General features: G+C 34.3%; 1 protein-coding gene across 1 annotated transcript in view; it reads right to left on the reverse strand.

Annotated features, from left to right (window-relative positions):
- Window positions 1–5,280: 5,280 nt before the first annotated feature.
- The window catches only part of insc (INSC spindle orientation adaptor protein), a 65,536-nt gene continuing 50,987 nt past the window's right edge, over window positions 5,281–19,829 (reverse strand). Inside the window, exons 8-14 of the mRNA XM_088935088.1 lie at window positions 18,421–18,546; window positions 11,483–11,654; window positions 10,906–11,084; window positions 7,834–7,900; window positions 6,924–7,079; window positions 6,454–6,530; window positions 5,281–5,619 (exon numbers count right to left, since the gene is read on the reverse strand). Of these exons, the coding sequence (XP_088791214.1) occupies window positions 5,491–5,619; window positions 6,454–6,530; window positions 6,924–7,079; window positions 7,834–7,900; window positions 10,906–11,084; window positions 11,483–11,654; window positions 18,421–18,546 (906 nt within the window). The 3' untranslated portion in view covers window positions 5,281–5,490. The remainder of the gene's footprint in view (window positions 5,620–6,453; window positions 6,531–6,923; window positions 7,080–7,833; window positions 7,901–10,905; window positions 11,085–11,482; window positions 11,655–18,420; window positions 18,547–19,829) is intronic.

Below are 19,829 nucleotides of genomic sequence, written 5' to 3' on the forward strand. Positions count from 1 at the left end.
CCTCTGTTTTTATATGGAGGAAGCTCCCTGTTATCAACATGTTATCCCCAAACGAAAAGTCATTCTGCTGATTTGCAGGTTACAGTATGTCCTCCTGGAAATTCTCATTCTGTAGCCACAGCAGGCTGACACCAATGGGTCAGGCAGATGTGAAGAGCCGTGGTCCAGTGTGGTGACCCGTGCCTCACAAAGCTGTTTTCCAGGTTTCTCTGAGCACTGATTGTTGAAGCAGGCAGGGTCTTGTTATCTAGGTATTATCTACAGTACCTTGGCTGCATCTACAGTACTTTGGCGTCTGGGTGTCCTCTTTCCTTCACTCATGCTGACAGCAACCAGGTAATCTTTATCACTTATGCAGGCTGCATCTTTTGATGTTCTTGCCCTATTTAAAATCTGTTGTTGAATGGCTGTTTATATGAGATTTGTAACTCATTTTGACAAGCATAACTCAAAACTCAAATACTGAACACCAAGTACCTGGCAGTTTTAGAAAATCATATCACTTGAACACAGTATTTTAGCCCTGAGACCAACACTAATACTCAAGCAACCACCTTGTCCACTCACTTAAACGTTTATATTTTAAAATATAAATAACACACATATTCTCAATGAGCCATTAAGTTAAACTTTAGTCTTTTGAAATTTCAGTGTGCATCAGTATACAAATTCAAAAGCACCAATGATAATAACTGGACCATATGGATATTACAGACCATAACATCTACCAAAAGAAATTTCTATAAAGGGATTTTTAAGATCTAAAGGGAAAATACATTAAACTTACATCACCTCAATTAAGAATTAAGCCACATGATGTTAATCATGAACACATTTTTAACAGGCCCCCAAGAGATGTCTTAAGAAAACAAAGCAGGCAGTCATGTGAAAGAGATATTCGTAAATTATTAACCCGAGACTCAGGAGAAAAGTATTTCTTTGCAACCAAAAGTACCTGAAAATAACACAGGGATGTCCTTGTTGAGATTTTCTCTTTAAACTTTAAAACATGGAAAAACAAAGGCTGCAAATGATCCCCATCAGAAAGGTGGAAGATACCGTATCTCTGCGATGGGCCAGGGTGGTGAACCATGGAGAAGAAAAGCAGGGTGCTCATAAAATAAAAATAATTGAGAGAGCTGCTACACTCAGCTGCTGTGATATGGAGAGAGAGAAAAAGGCATTGGAGAGAGTTTTAGAGAAGGTTAAAACATCCACAGGCTACTTCGATGAAGACATGCACAACCAAAGGACTTAACATCAAAAGACCTGTGTTTTCAGCTATTCTGTATGGTGCGTACGCTTTGCATATTTTATGGAATCGGGTACAGATCTATGCTTTTCTCCCATTGATATGTGCAGAAACCTGGTTACATAGCCCAGTGAACTAAAAGGGATTTAAAGTTTCTTGCATCTGTTTGGAAACTCTGTAGAATTTCAATTGTCTGAAACTTGTGGGATAACATATTAGCAACTGGACTAATCATTTTATAATAACATAGGTACCCTCAGGTGAAACAAAAGAAGACTGGATATACAAAACTATTGTTTCTATTGAACAAGCTTTAATTAAAAGGGATGACAATGTAGCAGAAACACATGATCCTCAAGCTCAAAAGCCTTTTGCATGGATGTTAAACACGCAACAGAGCAGATAGCCCTCTGATGTCTGTGACCTCACAGTTCAAAGCTTTTCATGGACCTCTGGACTTCACTGTACAGTATATGCCTCTGCCAAAAGCTTTGTTCGTGTGTTCTTTGTTCATAATAAAATAAAACTCCAACATTGTTCCTCAGAGATATGTAGTGCCTGCATAACAGCAAAAAAAAACCTGCATGGAATAACAAAGAATTTTTTCCCTCTAGATGTGATTCCAAACTTCAAAACAATGCAACAGATTAATACTGTCGCCTAATTTATATGGAAAATACTAAAGATAAGAGACCTTTTGAAGTTTTAGGACATCTTTTAGGTCCATTTTCCACTTATAATTCTACAACATCTTATTTTTCTGTTGTTGCTGCTGCTGATGTAACTTTAAGGTATACTGTATACAACTGTATTACCAGAAACAATCAGCCAAATGATTAGAGCGTATATTTACACTATACTGATTGTTTCCATTAATATAAATATATTTCTTTCTGATCTAAAATAGTTTATTTTATTATGGCCTGTATTAAAAGGCACTTAAGGGCATGCCTTTAAGATAATAAAACACTGTATTAGTTTTTTATATATATTTTAAAAATACTGTGCATTATACTGTAGTACAAACTGTCTTTTCTCCAACATCCAGCTACTGTACCTCCAGCACCATCTTAAAAAGTACCTCAAATACAAAAACTCCTCTTCCTTGTTTTTTTATTTTAAACACATTTTAAAAAGTATTATTCATTATTTGCAATAAAACTCACTTATCAGACAATACATGTTTGTGTTTTTAAGAAATGTTCATTTGTAGGGATTGTAGTGAATAAATGTTCAGCTTATCTACAGTATGTAAGCAACTGGAAAAAGATCCATGTTTGTCATGAAACCAAAAAGAAGAGTTCTAACAATACTCAGTGATGTTTCTAATATTGTGGAGAAAAAAAGAATGGCTTGTCAAGACTTAAGATACTGGGTAAGTTTAAAAATGCTTGCGAGTGCCTTTTTTCAGCACATTCTTCGTATTCTTCTTGGGATATAAATTCTCAGAAGGAATTCAAGTCAGGTATCCTTTCTTTGACAGTTTTTTATGGCAGCAATAAATATTGCAAACAAGAAATTACAAATACTCTTTGCAAGTTATAACTGATGATAATGTATTCTTTAGTCATTTCTCTTATACTTTTAAAAAGCCATTTCAATAAATTTGCAGGGCGTTATAAAGAGTTACCCTTCAGTTTCTGTTCCATGCACATTTATAGTGGTTGCCTTTTTAAAAAAATCACAGTATAATTTCAAAAATAACTTCCTTTTGAAAGATAAACCAGATTTTCCAACTCCTGAACAATAACAGAAAAGCATAAGATTGTGTAATATCATAAATCAATTCTAAAATGTATATTCTAAACTAAAAGCATAATTACAGTGGTAACATCAAATATTTTAAAAAGAAATATTTTTCTGTTTTGAAGTGCACTGGTTATTAAATAGTACTGTAAATTAGTACCGTACATTTTTAAAATTATAAAGAAAATGCAGTATAGTTGAATGTAAATTCCATCCCTAACATAAATATTTTGTAATCATTCAAAACATTTAAATGAGTAAATTGTATGTATGCATGTAAATGTATTAAAATGTGCACGTGTATCATGCTCAAATCGTTGATGATCACACAACATATTTGAAAGCTTAATTTTTTTCAACTTTGAGTTCCTAAAATTGTATTACTGTACCTTAGTTTTCAGCAAATTGTTTAAACTTGTAGTCTTTGAAATCCTTGCCAAGTAAATATTACAGATCTTTAAAATGAACAGAAATGCCTTGTTTTTGATATACATTATCTGAACTCTACTGTTGCTTTAAAATTAAAATTTTGGAATTTACATAACCACCATATATACAGTATTATACATATTGACCACTGTTGTGACTTCCTGTCGCAGTAAAAAGGATTTGGCCATTAGATATTGCTACCTTCTATTCATGAGTTTGTGTGTATTTTTCCTCATCATAAAAAATGCAGTAACTTAATTTATTGTTTATAATGGAACTAATTCCTACCAGCCCTTTTATCTAATATATATGGAAATGGGAAGGTATTTGGAAAAGGGGAATTTCAAATTGGTTACCAGTTCTTGTAGTAACAGGTAAACCAGTAAGACACAAAGAGGAGAAGGCCGCATTGTATATGTACTGTACAGGAATCCAAACCATCAGGACTCTGAGGGGGTTTGCCTCAGGTAATAGTTAGACATGTCAAAGAGTGGAGAAGGGAGGCTGAGATTCACTAGCCAGGCTAGTGGTACTCACGTATCACAGGGGACATAAGGGCAGGGTGTTTTTTGAAGTTAAAAGTGTGGCTGGAAGACAATACAGAAAAATTGTGATCCACAAAATCTCTGGAGTGCTTTCTGAAACATAAGGTAGGACCGAGAGACAGCTAATAGTGTTTTCATTGCATAGAACATAACTGAACTGTACTCCCAGAATTCAACCTATAGAGAAGTGGTTAATATTTTTTGTATTTTCTGTTTTCAACACATGTGTCATATACAGTATATATACATTGCAGCTTGTTCTCAGTATAGTGTAGAGTAGTGTAGTGTAGTGTAAATGACAAATTAAATCTGTCATTCGCAAGAGAACAAATGTGGACTTGCAGTAGAGGATTTTTTAAAGTGCCCCCCTGTGAAGTGAAACATAAGATCAATTGCAAAAAGATTACCTTATAAATTAAATGGTGTATTCCAAATGGTTTTCAATAAATATAAAAACATTGCAGTTTCTCATCTAATACTAATTAATGTCTGATAAGTGAATGTGATCCTGGGATCAATAGCCTCGAATGGTAGCGTAGGAATCAAAAGAGATAGTTAAAGCAGGTTGAAGAGTGAATTTTGGGTAAGGTTATTCAGCTCATCTGTCTTCACATTTGCTTGAAGGTCCAAGAAAATAATTTAATATTCCACAATATCCTCCTTGGGTAAAGATGGTTAGCAACACTCAAAGTTCCTGTTGGTATGGTAATGAGCAGCTTCATATTTTTAAACATGTGGCTGTGGCTGTTCTATACCAGTAATCTAGGTTGGAAAAAATAAATACCATTAATTGAATGTCCTTCTGTTAAGCTAAGGAGCATATCATGTGGATACACAATGAAAAATATAAGAATGTGAATAAAGTGCAGTAGCACTGTCTTCAAGGAAAAAACATCTTCAACAACTTTACTTTCTTAAAGCTGAAATAGATTGTTCAGTGACAAAACAACTGTGGTGTATGCACTGTTTATTTAGTTACTAGGTAACATGACATAGAATGATATTAAAACATTTTTTATTTATCTGAAAAACAAAATTGATGAGGAAGCATAACATAATCTTTATAAAAAAACAGCTTCTTTGTTTTACAAACCATTGATGGTTTTTCTGGTTTTGAATTCATAGTACAAAAATGAAATATACAATACCGCAGTGTCATAAAGCGTATGCTGGACTTTCATCGTATCTCTGACTGTATGTATTGAATGTAGATATCATGGAATCAAAGATAATGTGTTATATAAGGAATTAAGAGATTCAATTCTTTTTTTAAATAGTAACGGATGAAAAGAACATTAAAGTGTTGATACCCTGGTAGATACTAACCTTTTCTAAATATTATGCTATAAACAAAAGTCAGGTTTTTCTCCTGTATAAATGCTTTATCAATGAATAAATGAGTGCAAATATCTTCTCTGTTTATTTTTGCAAAGTGCCATTTGCTACCCCTAAAGTAATACTGAATCAAATCAAATCTTTCTCTGTACTTCCACCACCGAGCTTGTCCAAGACCCCCTGCTACACAAAACTTTCTTCCATGTTGGAGCAAAGCAGAAACGAGTCCACAAGTCTTGGTTTTATGAGCTGCTGATAGTCGATGTCTTCAATGCTTTCTGGGCACCCAGCCGCCAGTCTCCTCAGGGCAGCCTGCAAATCGGGACAAGAGCAGCCACTTATGAGAGAGCAGGCGCGGACGCTGTTTTGCATTATGAGAGAAGTTCTATTGTTTTAATTGATGAGACATGCACTCTCTCAGAAGAGGCCTTTTCTGCCCTCTGTGTAACGTGTCAAGTGCAGATTGGCAGAAGGCTGTGGTCATTTGTACTTTTTACATTACCTGTAATTTGTTTCTGTAGGACAGTACTACATGGCACAGAATGGAAAGTGCAATTGCCTAGAGAAATCAGGATTTTGATTTCTATTTCTTGTGTGATTTCAAAATCTGAAACTGACATACTGTATGTTTTTCATGAGTACTTGTGATTGATGCAATACGTTTTAGTCTGGATAATAACTGAGTGGATGCAGGCACATATTCTCAATAAAGGAAATGCAAAAAAGATAATGATCTACAAAAAGTCTCATTGTTGAAATCATGTAGTAAGCTATAAGATACTGCATGACTAGTAGTATTGTACTTAACCATAGAATAATACAGACAAATACTGTTAAAAACAAAAACAATGCAGGTTAAACCTGCATCTTTACCACAATTTAGCACTCAAGGCACTGACAAAACCTTTGTGATACATGATAATATAAAATGCAGCTGCATTTACACTAATGAACTCTGATTATACAGCAAAAGAAGAAAATTGGCTAAGTCTAGGATTTTACAGTGACATGCTTTGGAAGTGTAGTTAGGCTATTCTATGAGCATCTGTTCATTCTCTAAATATGAAAATCTGCCAATGTTATATACTGTAGGTGGAATATCCACAAAATCAGATGAAATTTCTATAGAGAGATGTAAAAACCTACCAGACAGGCAACTAACACAGAATCACTGCTGTTTCTCTTGGCAGGTGAACGGCAGAGCTCTATTAGACGAGGGATACCTGAAAATAAAACGTTTCTACAAGTTACAGCTCTGAATGATAAAGACTACTTGTAAATTATTTTAGATTATGTTTATACATAAGCCATAATGAAAAACACTGAAAGCTGTACAATATGTACTAGATAAATACAGGCTTAATAATGTGATGAAAGCAAAGTGAAGTTTATGACATTTCACTCTTAATATGAACAAAATCATAGAAAATATTCTGTTTCTTTATGATTTTAAATTATTTTTACTATTTGATCTGCAATTTACTATTTGTATCTGCAATGTCTACTCAGTATTAAAGTTAGAATTGTCATATTTCTTCTCCCTTTCCATTTAGTCTACACTATGCATAGCAAGCTTTCCCGTATTTGTAATAAGAAAACACAGTACAGCAGCTCACAGTTGAGTTGTATGGCAGTCTGGACTACATCATTATCCCTGCTAAGACGGGCCAGAGTAACAGCAGCTTTCTGCTGCACTCGCTCGCAGGCAGCGACCTCTGCTGGACTGGAAGAGGAAGGTTTTTCAGACAGGAGTAGGAGCAGATGCTCAATCCCTACACATAAAATAGAAAAACAGGTCTTTGTCCTTTCATTCTCTCAAAAGTAATCTGAATAAATTAAGACATTCTGATGCATGCATAATTAGTAACATTAATGAACATAACAATATTCTAGTCCTCTATGCCTACTGATTATTGTAATTTGTTAATTACTGCTAATACAGTAATTTACATTAATACATTTAAAAAGGAAATTTTGGATTGCTATTGTGATAAACTGAATAAGCAATTATAGCCAAACATGAACATTTTAAATTTTATAATAATTTCTTCCTGTGAAAAACCACATTATGCAAGGTTTGGTAGGTAATGAATGAAATTGTACAGCTCTGGATTTGTGTTTAATTGCACTGTATTGAATCTTTCCATTCAAGGAACAAATGGTTTTGTGCAAATGCAATCTAGAGTAGATAGTGCAGAACAAGGACTACAGGACCTTTATAAGAGCATCTAATAATGTTAACCACTGACCCTGACATTTGTTCTTATGAATAAAATATTTAATTTGTAACACATGTGCAAATTTTGAATAAGCTTGGTGAAACTGGTCTTTTGTTTTGAACATTTCTGACAGTGTTTCTGACTGGAAAGGGAGTAGGAGAAATCCATAGTTCTTTGTCACCATCTTGAGGTACATAGAAAGATTGCAAGCACAGTTAACACAGCATTGCACCTTACTCATTATTACTGGATGAATAACACTGTAGTAGTCTGAGAGCACAAAAAGGTATGTGAATACCATACATACCTTTTTCTTGCAAGACCTCTGATGAAGCCTGCTCAAGAACAGATATATTTGCCAGTATTGTCACAACCTGATGAAAGAGAAGACACAAAAAGAAAGGTTTAAAAGCTCGGGTAACATGGGCACAAAACAGGTGTCCACACTTCTCAACAGAGCTTGATTTTAAGGTGGAAGCTTTGCTCTAGTTCTCACATACTGTATAAGCAGTGATACTCAGGTGTTTTCAAGAGCAAGCTCCATTTCATATAAAATTAATTCTGTATCTGTAGTCAACAGTTAATCTTCCCCTCTTTTAGCATGCTCAGCCTGTGTGTTGATCTAGCCCTCACTGCATAATTGTGAAGAGTGCTCATTAACACTGCTTTATTGCCTATCCTTTTTGTCATTTATGGCCAACGACAAGGAAAGGCAATTATAAGTCTTTGCAATATTGTTCTGTTAATCTCCACTGTTGAGTCAGTTCCAAAAGGCATTACTGCGCACAGTTCCATTAACTTCATCAGTAATTGCATTTGTGCAATTACAAACAATATTACCCTGGACACAGTAATTGTTTGTCTGAGAGGAAAGTAAAACTACACAACAAACTCTCAGACATAATAGTGTAAAAATTTGATGTCTTTCCATTAGACATCTGACATTTCCTGACCCCAAAACATCAGTGTACCCAGGACATATTCTCCTGATTGTTGGACAGATGCACAGACGTGTCCTTGGGCACTGCACTCCATATGTGCTGTATTACTGTATGTGGTGAATTACCCTTCTGCTGTCAGTCTGAACTTCAAATGATCTCTGTCACAGCTGCCTGGGTTTGTGATGTCATGGCCATATGAATTGAGATTAAGACTTAGTGCCAGAGATCAGCTGGAACCAGGCCTGCATACACAAACTCAAAACTTAAGTGTTTTCTGGATTGCTCTCTAGATGAGATCCTTAGATGTACTAGCAAGATAGGCTGAATAGTCTCCTCCCTTTTTGCAACTTTTATTATGGTCTAACAGCTTAGTTATTTAGTTAAGACTTTCATCAAACTGAAATTAATTTAATTTCAAGTAATTTATAAACATTTGTGACAAAATATCCAACTGAGAAGTGCAAATAATTCAAAATAACCCATTGAAATGGAGTTTCAAAGATCCAGTTTAGAAATTCCTCACATGGAGAACAATTTGGCTGCATTTTGCTACTGGAATATACTGTATATTCACAGAAAGATCTCTTTGCCAGCTAACAACTGTTGACTGCAGTGCACCTAGCTAGTATGCAAACATACTGCACCTCAGTTTTCACTCCATGTACAAGCATGGTAGAACATTAACACCCAGCTGCAGGTTTATCATATTTTCCTGCAACATCTGTGCTTCAAAGATATTTATTTACATTTTTCCCAGTACTGTACTCTCAATGGCTTCGACATGCACTGTTAACTAGAGCAGCAATTTGTGCATAGAATACCGCTTCGTGAAAGTGAATCAGTAGTTTGATTTTGAAGTTGCAAAGATACAGCTTCTGAAGGTTTCACAGAGCAGGTCATGGACTGTACAGTATATCAAGGAACCAAACACATCCGAAATATATGATTATGACCTTGTTAGGTACAGTAGTTCAGTCAAACATACTGTATGGTTAGATGGAGTAGAGGAATTTGTTTTCTTGGCGTAACTCACCTTAAGCGAGTGAAAGGCTATCCAGCTATGAGGAAGGCTGTTGGAATTCCTTTCTATATAAGGCATAAACCAAGAAACTGCCACAAGGGTAAAGTTGGGGTGGAGGGAGGGATGCAAAACAAACTGTGCAAGTGGGTAAGATGGAAATGGAATATTTATACGTACAGTAGGTAAATGGAAGCCAAATGGACCAAAATTTTTGTTTAAAGCTCCATAAATCAAGCAAGAATAAAATAAAAAGAAAATCATTTTTCAAGTCCCCGTGAGAAAAAACGCTAAAAACTGAAATCTTCATAGGGACAAAATAAGGTAGCTAAACCATGATTTTCTTTTTTTTTTTTCCTTCCTTGAATCATATATTAATGTTGATTCTGATTGATGTTTTCCTCCTTAAATAATGAAAGAGTTTGAAAGAACAAGCGAGCATACACAACATGGAGTGCTCCATGAATGATTTATTACTTTCAAAGAAAAATAACATTTGACAAAAATGCAAAAGCTTTAAATGGAAAGGTCAAACAGAAATAAGAAAACTCGCAACCCCAAAAGGGATTTCAAGTGTTGTATAATGTCTCACAATGCTGAGAGTAAAAAATCTCACTTCACTGTGGAAGAGACAAAAGACCATTTGTGAATGGTTGTCTCATAATATGGCTACCTACTTAAAAGCTAACCTTCGGCATTTTGGAGATCTATATTGTGGATTATTTTCCTCTCAACGTGGCAATAAAAGGGTGATTTTCTGAGTGTGTTAATGCTTGCCAATTTCACTAAATTACAGTAGTTTATAGTGATGGGTTTATTTTCATTTGTCATATAACTGTTTTTTTACATTTAATTTAATGATCCAGAAAGAAAAGTGTATTCAGATCTTGTTTGTGGAGAATGTAAAAATGAAATAGGGCCCTTTTAAGATATTGAAGTTACTTAAAGGACATAAATGTCTTAAACTTGAAAATTTTTATATGTGTTGCTTTGTTGTATGCCATTCATCCATTTTAGTCATTAAAATAAAAAAAGAAGCAGCTTCGTGATTCAGTGCCATTTAAGTACAGTAATTTACTGTATTAATGCAATGCCATAAAGTTTAAATTAATTAATAAAAAGTTTTTAATGCATATTTTAAAATGTTCTCTTTAAACATAACAGTAAAAAGTAAGAATAAAAAGTGTATATACAATATAAAGTTATGTTAACACAAAATATAAGAAAATGTACATATTATTATTATTATTATTATTATTATTAATGTTATATTATGCTACATTATTATATTATGTTAACAGATTAATGTGAGTTCCACATATAGTTATTATGTGTGACACAGATACTGTAGTTTTACGTTACTTTGTAAGCATTCCAGAGAATGGGGAAAAAAGTTATTTCCATGAGGATGTCTTTTTACCTGGTCTTTTGAGTAAGGTGTATCTACTCTCTTGCGATCCCGACAAGCTTCAAACAGGATTCGAACAGCATTCAGCTGCATGAGAATTTCACAGGCCATGGTATCGAAGAAGGTAATGTTAGCCAAAGCTGCAGATGCTAATAAGAACACCTCTCCAGAGGATGCATTCTGGCATAGTTCTGGAACAGAAACAAATCAATCATTTTATTAGTTTTGTTAAAATGTTCTATTACTCTTATTTGTCTTAATCTAGTAAAGTGCCACACACTTGATTTCTCAATAATAAAAATAATTATTATTATTATTAGTAGTAGTAGTAGTAGTACTGGTGCCATAATAATAATAATCATCACTTGTGCCATAATAATAATAATTCTTTCTATATGCTTTATTTGTATGATCAAAAAAATCTTAAACACCACTAAATGTTTCTTGAGATAATAATAAAATATTTTACGTACATTTAGGCAGAACAGCACTTCATAAATCTAACCTTTCACCTTGCAAGCAAAGTTTGCAAGCATGCAATATTCAGGGCAGAAAAAAAAGAAAAATGAGTCCAGAGCTGCTAACTCACTGATGAGTGCCGTCACAATGTCTTCCATGTTCTCCAGAAAGCTGCTGAGATGCTGTGTGAAACTGTGATGTGGAGACGTAATCTGAGCCACTACAGCTGCAGCTTCAGCACGTGCTGCTTCAGCATTGCTCTCATCTGTGAGGATATCAGCCAAACACAAGATTCCATCCACCTGCACAACAGATGTGTTCAACACTTCGTCAGTCACTAGACACTGAAAGTCATAACAAACTGTCCGTTTCACACATTTACATTAGAATCAATCACTAAATAAAATGTTTTTACAAACACAAAAAAAAAGAAAACACCAACTTTCACAACACAACAGTTTTCTCTTTTTGCTCACTTAAGTGTGCTGTACACGTATAATACTGTTGTAGCGCTGTTACTGATTTTATGTTCATTTTTCTATGTTGGAAAAGCGTGCAAATGCAATTTCAAGTAAAAAGACCTAATTCTGTCATCCAAATATCATCTGCAATAGCAACATTATTTTTTACCTTTGTAGATCTGTAACAGGTTTGTTAGCAAATCCATGAATTCGATAAGTCAAGTAATGCCGTAACCGTAAAGAGGAGGGCCTGACAGCCACAGCACGTGAGGTCTACTGGTTCTTCAGTCGACCACTGATCTTAATTACTTAATTTAACTAATTGTTTGGGTTCTATGCCAAATCACTTCTTTTTTCTACATGTCTTATTGTTTTGAAAGAGAAACCAAAATCCATTTGGGTTGTACCAACAAGTTTACAGACACATTTTCATGTTACAATGTTCCTCTGTGCTCTATCAGCCTATCAGGGTTGCTTTTATACTTTACTACACTGTGGTTAAAAATACAAAGGAGTAAGAAAAACAAGAAAAAAGATACCAAAGAAGACACATTCAAAACACTAACTATTAAAAAGGGGTTGGAAACTTCAAGTATAAGAAATCACCTTCCTTTTTCTAATTTATACAAAGTATCTATTAAACCTGTAAGTATATGGGACTTGAAATCTGGAATTGTCCAACCCTGGTATAGAATATCAAATTCATGGAAAATTTAAACAGAATATTGTATTCTTTTATAGATTATGAATCCTTAAAGAATGCATTAAACAATGGATTATTGGAGTAGGAAAAGAATATTTTTTCCTGAACAGGCAGAATGTCTAAAACACATCCTGCTTCCATGCTTATAAAATAGAACTTCAGTGGTGGCAGAATTGTTGCACATAGGTCTATGTGAATCAAAATCTTGGTAAACATTACAATACCTCAGTTATGCTGTTAGGGCATAACTTATGGGTCATGAAAAATGGGTCGTTCAGTTACAGGAAATGCAGCTTTTTGAAAGCAAACCACTCTTTTCTTGGAGGGAAACATTCAGAAAAAATTCAAGTGAAGCTAGCTCAAGAGAAGCATATTTTACTGTGTTTCTTTTTTTTCTATTATCTGTATACACAGAAATGAATTGTACATACTGTATGTATTCAGGACCATACAGTACATACAGTACTGTAGGCAAACATGAGCTACAGTGCAATAACAATGCAATAGCACAATTCAACACATAATACATACAGTACAGTATATTTTTACAATCATATAGTTTTTTACTTAATTGTGATTTTCTTGATAATAATTATATTTAGAAAAATGCTGTAACATGATATTTGTGAAACAAAAATGTAAGCGACCAACTTCACCATTGAGGTGACTCACATGTTGATGAAATTTTGGGCACATCCAAAGTGCTGGCTGTCATTGTTCTGGCAAATGGCCGACATCTTTAATTGTCTCATAATATATTTAAGTAAGACAGCAATGTAATCTAATAAAAACTGTTTTATAGCTCCAGAGAAATTGCTGTTACAAGCGTTTTTATAATTACTTACTCAATGAAAAGAACTCTGGAAGCATGCCAGCCTTTTATTTTAATTCTGATTGCACATCATTTAAAATGTCAGAAGGACAAGGGACAAACCTGGCATCAGGTACTGCAAGACAGTTCACTGGGAATGACAGCCTGTGTTTGATTAATTGCATTCAAACGCAAGCAGAGTTTTTATATCTTAAATTCAATACAATAGCTTAACTCATCTATTTGGTTTCTTAGAAATGTATAGGAATTCTTCTTGTGTCCTATCTAAACTTTGATTTCAGCCAAAAGAGCTGTGCATTAGCCTCCAGTACTAATCCAAATAGAAAACCTAACGTGCATCCCACACAAAAGTGAGACTAGTCAGCAGTAGGGCCTTCTTCAGGTGTGTGGGAGAATGGAGGAAGGAGCACGGATATGAGGCTTAGGGGTAGATAAGAAACGCAAGAGAAAAAGAATGTGAAAATGGGTAAAGATGGTGATATGGACCGTCCAAATGAATTGGAAATCTGGGAGGCAAGTTCCAGGGGAAATATGTAAATGTGTTTATAAATTCGGAGAGAAATTAGCTGATACAGTACATTTACAAAAAGCCAGCAAATTATGCATCATGCAAAGTGCGACAGCAACGCAAGTACTACAACGTACAAAACGAAACGGTAAACAGTGTACAGAGAGTACTGTATACAGGCAGTGTAGACCACCAAGCAGCACTGAAGGAAACCCTGCTGGGCTGCACTCAATGTCTGGAATTACCTGTAAACCTGTATGTAAGCTGTAAACTAAAGGAAGAAAGCTAACTTTAATAAGAAAACATGCAGTGTACTCTATAGTGTTAATTTGTATGTAATGAACACGTTTCTTTCTAGAGAACTTTTTCACCATCTTTTTCACATGATGGCAGTGTTGTACAGCACAACAAAAGAACAGAAGCTGACGGTTATGAGTGAATAATGCACACCAGAATATGCTCTACATCATAAAAGGGTACAGTAACAGAATAGCAGGAACATTTTTTAACTACAACACTAAAGAAATGTAGCATTGTACCACAATGGAATTTCCAGTAGTACACTTACAATACTGTAGTACACCTTATGAAAAAGCATCAATGTATTGTAACTCCCAAAGGCAGGTTTTAAGAAACAATTAACAGCACCAGTTTCTCATCATCTGCCTCATGGGTATTTTTCTCATTTGCTAGCCTTTGTATTTTGAATAATCTTAATTCTGAATAACGTTCAGCCTTGTGTTTATAAGATAGTGCATAATGAACTGAATTTGTAGTGGTTATATAATTCTATTATCTCTCTATCAGCACAAAAGTTATTATGCATTTTTAGCATTCCACTTTACCAGAAATTCTGCTAATGAAAATTATTGTGTTTTAGGGTTTCGGTAGTTTTCTTACTGTACATAACCAGATTCCATTACTTGTTGACACGCTGACACCTACAGATTTATGTGGGGAGGATGTAAAAAAGAGCCAATTCTAAAACAGATAATTTTTTTTCTTTCACATAAAAAATTAATATATAACTGTTTTTAAGCTGCATTTTGCATCCTTAACTTATCATGTTAAGGAATAGAATTTAAGAAGAGTAGGGGATTTTTTTCTAACTTTCTTATATACAAAGTACATATTTTTCATTAGTGAAGTAATTACTATACTTATTGAAAATCAAATTCTAAGCTACTCAAGGCTGTTAGATTATCTGGCTAGGTTTATTTGACTTGCACACACCTCGGGCTAGTATTTCATTGAAACCACTCTGGATTTTTTTCAATACATCATCTGATTCTCAAACCTTGGAGAATTTGTCATAAAATGGCATTAAAGAAACTGGCTACCCATCTTCAAAAGGCATGATTACTTACTTGAAGACTCATTTTTTTCTGTTATCGAACTTCTATAGGAACTTTGATATGTAAATTTCTTTCATACAATATTTGTTTTTTATTTCAACAACATATACTGTATATTTCTCTACATATTGCCATGTTTTGAACATGCTATGTACAGTAGCTGAGGAACATAGGTTTTAACTATTCAATATCCGTACCAAAACAAAATTATATCATTCATATACCATTAAAATTCATGTTATGTTGTAAAACAAAAATCAGTAATTCATCAATAAATAAAAAGTCAGTAATAAATTACAGAAATACCTATCAAATCATACACACCTTATCTGCCTACATACATTTGCCTTCAGTAAAGGAATTAGGCAGAACATAATTATTAGTTATGTTTATACAGTACAATAATGTTTCGGTAATTTTGTTTGTGTATGCAACATAAATTTTAGCAAACAGAGACAGCTAGGGAGTTTTAATTCAGTGAACTGAAAAAGAGAAGAATCAGTCATTTTAATTTTATTACCTCATCCGTTGCCCTACCTGCTATTCTTTTTTCCTCACAGACAGGTGTTTTTATCAAGGCTCATTGATCACTTATGTTCTACTTGTAGCCTTCTCTAACAGTTTCTCCTGAGACGGTTTTGTGCAAAGTTCTTTAAAGAAGCAGCATTGTGTTATTTCATTTTTTATAACTACACGGCTGCCTGAAGCTGTAATGTTCTGACATACGTTATTGTAACAAGAAGCTTCAGTAAGAGAAAACCATCTTTGTCGTTAAATATAAGGTGTTTGGCCTTTTTTTGGCCATTTCCCTCTTTCTTGTCATACATTAGCGTGAGTGAAATTGAACCACCAGTGGGGAAAGGTACTTCTATAATCCAGTACAGTGAGAATCAACTTGCTTAAGGGATTATTATTTTAAATTAATACAGAGTTGGAGGAAATTGCTTTTAAGAGGTAATGTATTATACAGTAACTTTGTACAGCTATACTGTACATGCTTTATAGATTAATGTCAGATCTAAGTCCTTTGTTTTTCTTTTTCTGGAGAAACAAAAAATCTAGGAAAAGATTAATGGAATATCCAAATATAACAGACAATCTTTTTCCAGTTGTACAGATCTGATTCTTAAATCATGTTTAAATTTTTAAATTACTCCACAGAGAAGTGCCCTAATAGTTCCTTAATAAATGAAGCAGATATGTCTGTGCAGTTCCATCATTCGCTACTTTTATTTGCATAATATTCAAATGTCAGTTAGAAAGTTTTTTACACTAATCGTGTAAATTGGGGCAACTAAGACAATGTACACACAATACTGTATGTTTGACAAATATTTATTGTAGTACACGCAGTAGACATAAAACAAATGTAAGGGATTTAACAACGTTTAAGAGCTGTTGTCATGCGTGTTACTACATAGGGAACTTCCTTTTTAAAAAAATTAATTTCAATGGCAGACTTCACTAGAACACTGAAATGTGAATTGTGAAATATCTCAATTGAAATATCTGATAACTATACTGTAAGTGGTAAATCAATATTGTTTTTTCTTTTGTGTGGTGTGATAAGCTTTTATATGAAAGCTATTTCAAGTGCCTCTTGTCAGTGATTCATTATATTTTCTGCGTGGTATAATAAAAGCCAGATTCAGATCTATCATGTGAAAAATATGTGCCATGCTTTCAAAAAATATAAAGGCTTTTATTTTCTAGTCACTTTTAGTGAAAGGAAACAAGGCGTAATGGAATTCATAGCTAGGCTTAGTGTTTATGATTTGAAAGAAATCATTAGGATAGTGTCAGTTGTAATTTATTAAACAATTGAATTTGTGTGTATTTTATTTAAACATGACTGCCACATATTTCAGTTTTAAAAATCTCATGCCAATTGAGTTTTTGGTGCTTTAGTACCATTTTTTTTATTTGCTTTGGCATTAAAATACCCAGAGCACTGAAGCATACTTTTTAGCCATATGTATCAAAACACAATGGTATATTTTCTGTTGTAAATGCCCCTAAAGTCCGATAAAGAACAAAGCTATGAATGCAGCAATATTAAAAAAAATGTTTGTGTACATAACATATCATGGGAATTTTCCTTCTTGGCAGGCACTGTTTGAAATACAATCCACAGAGAATTCCTGCACTTGATTCCTTTCACAAAATTAACATTAAATTGTATCCAATTATAGCTACTTGTGAGAAAACAGAGAGGCACAGGAAAACAATAATTTGCCTTGAGAAGCTGTGCTGATTTTTAATAATTTTCTAGATTAATCAGACAGCATCAGATGCGACTGAGAATACCCCAATATTCTTGTTGTGATCAAGTTCTGGCCTAAGAATATTTTTCAAAACAAAAGTCACAAGGCTTAAAGCGTGCTAACAAAACATGATAAGATCTCCTTTGAAAATCTGCTGTAATGCACTGACATACCATTACAGAAAATACCATAATTCATGACAATCACAGAAAGCTTAAGGAATAAAGCTGAAGTACTTGTAACTTCACTTACACAGATATACTGAATGCAATGTTTATGACATTAATTTAAACCATGAATAAACATTATCCTAGAAGATTATGTTATTGATTCATCAAAATGTTGAGACATTACAATTTGACAGTACTAGTGTTGAATATTGAATTCTGTTTCATTTTCTGTGCTTGTTAAACAGGTAAGGTGATGATGCTTTAATTCTTCTCATCCTTCACCTTAACATCCACACCAAAATCCTCATGCCTGAGCACTGACATCAGGGAATTCCTATGGAACTCTAATAAGCACTCTACACTACAACCTGAAAGACGTAGTCCATTGTGGGCTAACATGAACTCATTAAATTAGTTTTACTTGCAATGCAAAGCAAGCCACTCAGGACATAGGTGCCACTAAACCTGATATTACTACAGTCACTATTTACAGCTGCAGGTCATGTACTTATGAACATATGTTAAGATGTACTTGTCAGAAATCTAGAAAAAATAAGGTTAAATTTGCTCTTTTCTTGCTATGTTTGCTTTCTTTCTACGGGGTTTACTGATGACATCAAAGAAATAAGAGTAAAATAATTTCATTAGAAACATCATTATACTGTATAAAGATATATTTAAGATACTGTAGAAATCAGGTCTTACACTCACCATCAATGACTATGATAAATCACCTATAAATCCCTAAGTAGAGTTGTGTCTGACATTCCAGTACCTTTTCCAGCTGGTTTATTCCTTCTTCCACACAACAGATAGATGCCAGGGTTCTCAAAGCATGTGCATAGAGACAGCTAAAGCAGTCTTGCCTGCAGATCTTAAAAAGGGCAACCACAGCTCCTTCCTACAGTGAGACAAACAAGATCAAGAAATTAAAAAAGCAGCCATGCAAAATGATCTTTTCAGTCAATAATACATTACATTCTCTGCTTAACGTTTTTACAGCTCTGGTTTCTCCTTTTGGAATGTTACGGTTACAGTATGTTTTAAAAGCAAAAGTTGAATTAATACAGCTGTTCCCTGGAAGTGCCACAGGGGTGCAGTGGTTAGGACTGCTACCTTGCAGTGCTGGGGCCCTGGGTTCAATACCTGGGGTGCTACAGTATATGTGTGGAGTTTGTATGTTCACCCTGTGTTCATGTGAGTTTCCTCGAGACCAAAGACATAATGGTAGCTTAATCGGCGTCTGGGGAAAAAGGTGCTCTGGTGTGAGTGAGTGCATGTCTATGTCCGTATGCCTATGTCTGTTAATAACCTACAATGTACTGGCGTCCCATCCAGGGTGTATCCTGCCTTGCTCCCATTGCTTGTATTGGATAAAGCAGTTAGAAAATGGATTTATCCATCCCCAGGTTGTCTCCAGGATGGGCACTTGCGTGGCAGTTAAATGGTAAAAAAATATACAGTATGATTACAAAGATGTTATAGTACACAAAGTTCAAAATCTCAATTTGAATACCAAATGTAATTACTGTTAACTCAATGTTTTACAAAGAAAACATTTATCAGTCTTATAAATAAGAAAGTACAGTAAGTCAACTGCTTTGAGAATCTAATTTAAAAAATACAATTTTATCAACTATATGCCAGTATTTACAACACTCACCTACTAAAAATGAACTATTTTGCAAACTTTCCTTTCTTTGTGCTAAATGTCGGAAATACCAAGTTGGTAATGTTGGCACTATTTTGGCCTAGTATTATGAGTATCTATTTTTGTAAATAAATGTAATTGAGATTAATTTTTCTAGGTATCTGAGTTTTTTATATCCTCAGTTCAACAGGTAAAAACTATATCTGGAGAGATGCCCCAATATCACAGGACTTGCTGATAAAATGTCCCTCCGTGTTTGGTTTGGTTGAATTACCCATAACATGAGGTAACTACTATCATTATCTTAATATGATCCATTATTCAGCTGACAGAGCCCACACAGACAGAGATTATAGGGTATAAGAATGGAATGGCTAATGGTTAGACTCTGCTTTGTAGTGTTTTTGAGTTAATTCTACTCTGCCCACACAATACCTGACCTTGAATCCGATGCGAAACCCAGCTCAGCAGCTTTATGATCTAGATTCTCCATAAAATGTCACTGTCTGCATTTTCTAAATAAGCATTCTGAA

The sequence above is a fragment of the Atractosteus spatula genome, chromosome 16 (assembly GCF_055471065.1).
Source record: "Atractosteus spatula isolate fAtrSpa1 chromosome 16, fAtrSpa1.hap1, whole genome shotgun sequence".
Lineage (NCBI taxonomy): Eukaryota > Metazoa > Chordata > Actinopteri > Semionotiformes > Lepisosteidae > Atractosteus > Atractosteus spatula.